The sequence below is a fragment of the Dendroctonus ponderosae genome, unplaced genomic scaffold (genome assembly GCF_020466585.1).
Source record: "Dendroctonus ponderosae isolate FM_Combo_2020 unplaced genomic scaffold, Dpon_F_20191213v2 Dpon_F_20191213_4, whole genome shotgun sequence".
Taxonomy (NCBI): Eukaryota; Metazoa; Arthropoda; class Insecta; order Coleoptera; family Curculionidae; genus Dendroctonus; species Dendroctonus ponderosae.
Genome location: NW_026018611.1, coordinates 14,948,252 through 14,957,005, shown reverse-complemented (window position 1 = coordinate 14,957,005; position 8,754 = coordinate 14,948,252). Strand labels below are relative to the sequence as shown.

Below are 8,754 nucleotides of genomic sequence, written 5' to 3'. Positions count from 1 at the left end.
CGAAAACAGCTCAAGAAGGAAAACCAAAGACGAGAAGATCAGTCAGAATACTAAAGAGCTTATGAGAACGAGAAATGAACTAAGAAATAAATATGATGAGAATTATGCGCAACTACAAGAAACTCGATAAATAAATTTCAAAAGCTGTGAAAAACGACGTACGAAGATTTAATTCGGAGAATATAAACAAGATCATACAGGAAAACAAAGGTCTAAAAGTACTCAAGAAAATGAATGAAAGAAATGTCACAAGGCAAGAAGGATAGCTGCAAGCTGAGGGATAAACAAGGCAATGTGAAAACAAACAGAGAAGAAATCCTTTAGATAGTAGATATTTTATGCCGAATTTTATAAAAAAGAAACACACCACAAACAACCTGGCGACAAAATGATTAGTTCTAAACCAAAGGTCGGAAGATATCCCGGAGATCAAAGTAAGCGAAATAAATGGAGCCTTTTCCGAGATGAAAAATAACAAGACCCCAGGAGAGAATACATTAGTTATCGAAGCAATTACAATGGGGGGAAACAAGCTGCTGCAGGCTATAAAAACCCTTTTTAATGCAAGTCTCTCGAAAGGAACTACGCCTTCTGAATGGAATAATGCAGTTATAATATTATTACACAATCAAAGTGGACAAAACGTATAATACAGTGGAGACCACGACTGCACAAGAGAAGTGTTGGTAGACCCCAGAAACGTTGGCTGGATTATGTCAAAGAGAGGGTTGGCAGAGTTTGGCATCAGATAGCACAAGACAACGAAGCATAGAAACTGACAGGGAAGGCCTATGTCCAGGAGTAGAGTACGAAAGGGTGTTGAAAGAAGAAAGAAGACTTAGTATATCAAACTCTAAAAGTTAAAAATTTCAGAAAAACCGAACGAAAGAAAATCGAAAAGAATTGTCAAAATAAAGTTGCGTAGCCTATAATCATAGGAGTATAAAGAAGCTTTAATAAATTCCAGACTTCACACAAAATATCACGCTCAAATCAAAAATTAAAATCGAATAGAACGACTGATTTGCTTATCTTTGGCTGAGAAGGTTGTTTTGTTTATCAATTACTCATTATATATAGAAATGTTTTTCGGGCTTTGAAGCCGTGGTCCATGGGAATTTCTTCCTGACGTTTCGTCCACAACTGCGGTGGACAATATCAATCCGTGCTTTCCGACTAAAACTGGTTCAACTACTGCCGTGACTTGATGTTTAACGCAGACATAGCCATTAAAGGCTTTTTGTCTTTGCTGGTAGCCTGCAAGGGCCTTGGTGGGTGAGGGGTGTGGTTCAACTACTGAATCCCCTGTCGTATTTATGCGGTCCGGCCGTGTGAGCTCATGCCTGAGGAGTGGGCGGCGCCTCAATGGCTTTGGCGCACACGCTGTTTGCCGCAAACCACGTTTCCAAGCTGGATTAAGGGCCGTGACTCCTTCTTTTCTGTTAAAATAGTTGTCATGTTTGAAGATCTCAATGGCCCCTCTGGTTAGTCTCGGGTAATACCGTTGAGATTGGTGCAAAATGTCCACTTCATCGAAACGTATTTGAGTGGCCGTCTCTCTCTCAGTGCGTGCTCCGCTACTGCTGATTTTTCTGTCTGTCCTAAACTGCAACCTCTTTTATACTCAGTGATCCTCGTGTTTACACTACGTTTTGTGGTGCCGATATATGCTCTCCCACAACTGCATGGAACTCTGCAGACTCTTGGTGCCGATAAAGAATCCCGTTTGTCCTTGGCCGATCTCAAAGTCTGTTGGATTGTTCGAGTTGGTTAAAAAACTATGTGTTTTCACTCTGTGTTTCTCCAGTATCCTGTCGATCCAGTCCGTGACTCCATGTACATTGGCACACATACATGTGGAACATTACTATGTGTGATTTGACCGGCCGTGAAAGCCTTCATAGTCTGATAATTACTTGTTATTTTTATTATTATTGGAAATTATCGAAGCGAGTCAAAAAATTGCCGTGTGAACTGGCATTTTCTACGAAATGCTCAACAATTAAAAATTGAAATCAAACAGCAATGTAACCAGTTACTTATCAAAAAGGCAACCAAGCAAATTATTATATCATCATGTTGGTTCTGTGCTGAGTTTCTGTAGTTCCGTGGTTTCGAAATCTGGCAAAAATGTCGATATCTCATGAGTTTCTTACAGGCAATGAATCGGTAGCTGGTCTTTTATGTTGGGTCGCTAAGGTAAGTGCGAGAGTTTATCCTTTTTAGTAGGAAGATCCGAGCTGCAAGATTAAAGTTTTCAATTCGAAACTATTTAAGGATTACTGAGTAGAAAATGGAGSTGAGGCGYCAGCTTGCAGAAATCTGGTAAGAATGATCTCTAATCTATAACAGCTGTAGCTRTCTAAATCAGTTTTATGCATTCTTTACGTCACGCGTATGCGGTTTTACGTCATTCATCGWTTCCTGTTGAATTTACCGTTTATCCTTGTCTATCTTATTGTCAMTTTCTCTATTTATCCATGGTTAACGGAGTTTTGAGTTTTAAATAATTACAAAGCAACAGGTATTTATGTAATGTTAATTAGGCAGATTACCWTGAAAAAAACATTGTCGCCGTTTTTCTAATATATTTTTTTTGCAAATTTCTCAGTTTTTAATAACAATTAATTTTTTTAYTAATTTTTCTGCACTYTTAAAACACCACCAGACAACACCTCCAGAGGAATGACGCCAATTTTGYATCACCCTGTATACCTAATATTTATTATTTGACGGGGAACGACGAGTAAGTTTCTGGATTCCATATTASGTTTTCAAATGTTTTTTTCATWTTTGTAAAACTAATTTACAGTCAGATTTGATTCATTAAATCGACGTTTTCTTTCGTAGACAGACTGTTTTCATATGAAGTTTTACGGTCTAAATGTAAAGTAAATGTCGTTTTCCTGTGAACTACACATTTAATGTTGTGTAAGGTATATTTTGTMAATTTTTGGTGTTTTTCTGTTAACARTTAAACCCTAAACGAAACGGTTCGTGTATTCTCAATAGGAATTGCTCAGATTTACAAATTRGAACTTTTTACGCTCAGTGTTCCAACGTTAAATGTGCAAGTTTGTCATGTAAAATAGGGGYGTTCTGTTSGTACAGATAATACCTATTATTTTTTTACTCCCTAAATAACCCAGCAGCACCTCCAGAAACAGGACTCTGATTTTGGCTCTATCAGGTACTTGGGTACCCACAGACAGGGGCGTGCGGTCCATGGAAGCCAGGAAAGCATTGCTTCCCCTAGAATGCCCTAAACGGCGACCAATCAAAATTTTTGAAAATAGTCTTATTATTATATTTTTACATTTTATAATAAACCGCAACATTCTAACTTAGAGAGTCGAACATCCATAAGAAATTAGGTAAGAGCAAATCTTAGGATAGTAAGCAGTATATGAAGTAAATAAAAGAGGAAAGAAAGATTGTATTGCATGGCGCGCTTAAAGAACTGCAAGAGTATCAAGAAAAGACAATACCATAAGGTTCCATCTTTGACATACCGGTCTAAAGCATAGATATACAGCTTGCAACGTACCGTATCCATCGCAGTCCCTGCTTCGATATGCAATATTTCCGACTGCTTCTCTGTTCCCGTGTAAAATTTTCTGGGTCACATGAAAAAATTATAGAAGTTAAGTTGCGAGCCCTTAAGGCCTGAATAAGCAGTTATGTAGATTAGATACACACTGTGTGCGCATTCAACTCACGTTTGCTTTTGCAGTCCGTGCGAATCCGGAGATATTTTTTTTAATTTGTAACATTGTAGTATCTTTTTCGACTGATTTTTCGAAAAGTCTGGTATAATAGTATATTACATAATAAAAGTTGTAAGAAACTCTATGTGCGAATGGAAAAGATCCGTAATTCCATGAGTACGTAATTGTGTTAAGACCCCATTAACTTACTAAAACTAAAAGACAATTTTGTTATATTTTTGAATAGGAATACGAGTTCTAACAACTATTGAAATGTTGACAGAAGCCAGAATTTCAAAATTTTATTCAAATTTACTAACACCTCGTATGTAATAAAAAATTGTAACGTTACATCTTTATAAAGAAATAGTGTGGGTGTAAACTATCTGGTGCATTTTCCAGAACAGTTTTAATGTTGTTTGCAGACAAAATCTTGGACTTCTTGCTTTTAATACCATCAGACTTTATTTTCAGTACGGTTATTTCTTGTAATAGAATGGCGTCCTAGAGAGCAAGCCTTTAGAAACCGGGAACGACCACCAACCAGATGGACAGATGATGTAAAGCGCATTTGGATAAACTGGATTAATGCTGACCAGGACCAGAAAAAATTTAACTGGTAATTTAATAGGCCTATGATAGTGTGAAAAGAGTTATGATCTGGGAGACGACGGCAGAATTCGGGATACCTCATAAAATAATAAGACTAACCAGAGTTTGTGTAGAAGGGTCCAGATGCAAAGTAAAAATTGGGAGCGATATGTCTAACGTATTTAGGGTAAGTACGGGACTGAAGCAGGGTGACGTGCTGTCCCCTACTATTTTCAATATTGCCCTGGAGAAGGTCGTAAGAGACTCCAAACTCAAAACAAAGCTCTTCCAAACGAATAGTTCACAACTAACACTTGCTTTAACTGCTTGCTTAAAATGTAACATGGGGCATCTAAGATGGGTCTAAGGATCAACGCAGGAAAGACCAGATACATGCACATCTCTAGAACAGCCAGAGGGAATGAATGAAAACAACTTTGAAAATGTCACGCAGTTCAAGTACCTGGGTTCGATCATTACAGCCGATAATGACATCAGCGAGGAAATAAAGTACAGACTTAAAACCGCAAACAACTTATGCCCTTAAGAACGAATTTGGATCCAACGAAATTACTTAAAGATCTAAAATCAAAGTATACAAAACTGTCATCAGACCTATCATCATGTACGGATGCGAATCGTGGACGCTAACGGTACGAAATGAGGAGCTCATCCGAAGATTGGAAAGACGAATACTGACGAAAATATACGGCCCGACAAAGGATCCACAGACGCAGCAGCACAGAAGTAACACGAATGCAGAACTGAGAGAGATATACGACGAACCAGATCTGTGCAACATAATAAAGGCTCAACGGGTTACATTGGCAGGACATGTGCGTAGGCAGCACAAGGATAGGCTAATATGACTGGTATGGCAGAAAGGCCCAGAGGGGAAAAGACCACTTGGAAGACCCAGATTAAGATGGCGAGGCAACATCGCTGCTGATCTGAGAAAATTGGGCGTCGAAAATGGTACGGAGCTTATGACCCACCGAGTTGGATGGAGGCAAGTCGTCGCGCCAGCCAAAGCCCATCAGGGCCTGTCAGGCAGAAGAACTGGGGATTGTTGAGAGAGGCCTTTGTTCAGCAGTGGACGTGGCAGGCTGTTTGATGATGATGAGTTCTAGTTATTTGGAATAAGTTGCAATGCTTATTTTGTGATGAATGTTAATTGTTGTTCGCAACGTAGAAGAGGTCCAAATCGAAGCAGGTTTTCATGTAACATGAAAATTCTAGGAAGAAAGCTAACAATTCATTCTCCAAAAAAAAAACTTCATATTTTTGATAAGATGTTGTTGGTAGCAAGTAGTACGTAGTGGCTTTCTGTTATTTGTATAATATTTGGGATTTTAAAGTTTAACTTCACATTTTATAAAGAGGGTACAACAGAGAGTTGAAGTTCAATTTACTAATTTAACAATATTATTTAACGAATTAAACTGCGTAAAATGTACTGTAGGTAGAGTGTATTGGACTAGCTACCTACTAGAAGTAGTAGTCGTAAGTTAACGATCAATGGCCGAGACTTTGTTTTTTAAAATATTTATTTAAAATTAACAAAGTTGATTGTTAATAAATTTATGCACCAAACTCTTTGATGGTGTTCAGCTGACTGGCCGACTTAAAAGCTACCCTTAAAAATGTAAAGGAAATCCTAGTGACAAAAAATACATCTGGTTAATATCTAATCTAATCTACCAATTATGTATGGTTCACACACTCGAACAAGTAAGTGTTCAGTTCCTGGGAACCAAGGGATGGCACTTCACGTTAAGGGTGTCGTAAATTTGGAGCCATAGACAAATCAAGTGGGGATCCTTAGGCCTGACATAACTCGTAGATAAAGTGTATATAAAAATTGCTTGCCTTCTTTCAAATTTCACCGGACGCCACTGCCCACAAAAGAATAAATCGACTTACCAAATGTCCTGTTTTTGACTTGAACTGTCTAGAACTAAATCAATCCATGACTACTCTATTAGGAATATAGGTAATATAATAAACACTATTTGTGTAAGAACTGAAATTAATGACAATGTTTGTTCTTTAAGCTTCAGACCCTTATTAACAGCACAAGCTTTACTATTTTGAAACTTGCATATTATGCAATGCATCTTTGAAATACCGCGTTTGTTTCGTCTTCGTCAAGTTTCGTCAATTATATTCTATCAACGTTCACATAAGGCCCATTTTTTTGCACCGTGGACGTCATATTGCGTACTAACTGCAAATCGAGCTTTAAACACCGAAAATATCGAAATTTCTCACATTAATTACAAATGCTATTTCTATATATGAAAATATGTTTTATTGGGAGGAACAAGGCAGTGACACAACCCTTTAAGAGAGCGATAAATAAACAGTTGATATTGAATGTAATCAATGTATTTCATAGAATAGACATAGAAATCGAACTGTTAGCTGTTAAATAGAAATAGAACCGGTTACATAGTGCATTCCAGAACGTGTTATTAGAACCTCGTTGAGAATGTTTTTGATTCACTTGAATCGAGTGTATATTTAGTTAAATATTTACCTACCAGAAATAAATATAAACAATAACAAATGAGACTCACCCGGCACTAGTATAGATATTCACTTAACAAATTCGGATCAAATTTCACTTTCTAATAATAAACACTGCACTTTCAAAGAGACTTTTAGTCATCAAATTTGGAAAAATTATTTCAATCAATAATCCCCTGCTGAAACACAAATCCAGGACCGAACTGTCAAACTTCGAACCTTCATCACCTTCATAGGGAACTACACCCAATCCTGATACATTCGTCGGATCTCTAATGGCACTGTTTGAAGTAAATGAAGCGCTGTTGTCGAGACTCCATATCAAGTAAAACGTTAGAAGAATATACAGGATGTTTTAAAAACTGTTAATCGACGATGATTAGTTAATTAATGCCCTATAGATCCGTGATTTGCTAATGAAGCTGTAGTTCTAAGTTTGTCTTATCAAGCCAGAGACAAGTTTTTTGTTTTTCTTATTCCAATCGTAGGAAGTGTGGCTTCGATAGTTACCATTATAAAAATAATTGAGTCACGTTTTTTAGATTGAAAACATMCTGTGCGTTTTCGTTTTTTTGGAAAACGTTATACTTTTTCCATCTTTTTTYCGTACCGTATCTATTGTACTATTTCCAGTATTATTCCAGTGTTTTTCTGTAATCTGTAAAAGTAYGTCTTTTTGATGTTGAATAAACATAATTTTCACATTTAGGTATGTTTTCCGGGCTTTTAAGCCGTGGTCTATGGGAATTTCTTCCTGACGTTTCGTCCACAACTGCGGTGGACATTATTAAAGGCGATGAGGCAGTGGGCGAAGTGATCTCCCGTGCTTGCCGACTAAGACTTAGACTCAGTCTTAGTCGGTATCACTGCCAATGCTACTATTGCGAGTTGCATGTAGTGTTTGCGAAACGTCAGGATTAAATTATTTTCCACCACGACCTAGAAACCCGAAAAACTCATCAGTTTCAGGCAAAACACTTAAAGGCCGACTCTTCAAATATCTTCTTGGACTGCGCAGCTTCTTCAATATGTTCCAAATAAACCTACAGTTGAAATGGAGGAAAAACTATCAACAGTTTCAAAAATTAAAATTCCTTGCATAAATCGATATAATCATATATATTCTAAAAAGTCGTAAAAGATAACAATTACAAATCGCCCAAAATAAGGTGAAAATTGTGAAATATTGCTCAAAAGTCGCTTGGCGACATTCTCAAAATGTCCGTCGCAAAACTCCCCAATTTGCGATAAATCGCCCAATCTGGTCACACTGTTTGGAACGGTAAAGATTTTTGCAAAAAAATGTACAATTGCTCTTCTGCTTGATGATGGAGAATATAGAAACAGTCCAAAAAAATAGGATGGCAAATACTGTACGATGAAACCTATTCCATCATGGATATTTTGGAATTAATGGGATTCACTACATTGCCTACACAATTTGTCTAAATCAATTTCAAATCGCAGTAAATAAAAATAAAATAAGTTTGTCAAACGACGATTGGAAAACAACTAATCTGATACTTTATTCATATTATCCGATTCGATCCGGCATGGCAAATACTGTATCCGAAAATACTGAACGGTATAGGTGTCTGATACGATACGCTCCCGATAGTGTGAATTGTTCATATTTCAAACCATTAAATAATATTTTTCGCAAACTAAAGCGTACGTGCCTGAAACAATACGTGCATGATAAACCTTAACTTTTTTACAAACTTCTTTTTGGGTATTTCGCCTCAAAAATTGTTGACTTTAAAAAAGACAGAATTTCCTCACGTCTTTTATTATTATTATATTAGATTGATATAATTATTTACTATTACATTAGATTGATAAATAGTGCTCCTATTTCGCAATAAGAACGAATTATTTATCAAAAAGTAATCAAGAACTATCACCTAGAGGGTATCCTGCGACACAC

General features: G+C 36.9%; 2 protein-coding genes across 3 annotated transcripts in view; one reads left to right on the top strand and one right to left on the bottom strand.

The window, feature by feature from the left end:
• Positions 1–7,090, bottom strand: part of LOC109535546 (CUE domain-containing protein 2) — a 24,116-nt gene extending 17,026 nt beyond the window's left edge. For both annotated transcript variants that reach the window (XM_019901462.2, XM_048665504.1), the window contains exon 1: positions 6,878–7,090. The gene's annotated coding sequence lies outside the window, so the exon portion shown is untranslated. The remainder of the gene's footprint in view (positions 1–6,877) is intronic.
• On the top strand, positions 2,131–5,167 carry LOC125504187. Its single transcript, XM_048665784.1, has 4 exons — positions 2,131–2,199; positions 4,339–4,554; positions 4,678–4,808; positions 4,879–5,167. Exons 1-4 carry the CDS (start codon positions 2,131–2,133, stop codon positions 5,165–5,167), a joined length of 705 nt encoding a protein of 234 aa, XP_048521741.1.
• Positions 7,091–8,754: the final 1,664 nt, after the last annotated feature.

Coding starts and splice junctions, on each gene's coding strand:
- LOC125504187 (XM_048665784.1), top strand. CDS start 2,131: ATGTCGATATCTCATGAGTTTCTTACAGGCAATGAATCGGTAGCTGGT. Junction 2,200..4,338: donor TTTTATGTTGGGTCGCTAAG/GTAAGTGCGAGA, acceptor GTAATTTAATAG/GCCTATGATAGTGTGAAAAG. Junction 4,555..4,677: donor ATATTGCCCTGGAGAAGGTC/GTAAGAGACTCC, acceptor GGATCAACGCAG/GAAAGACCAGATACATGCAC.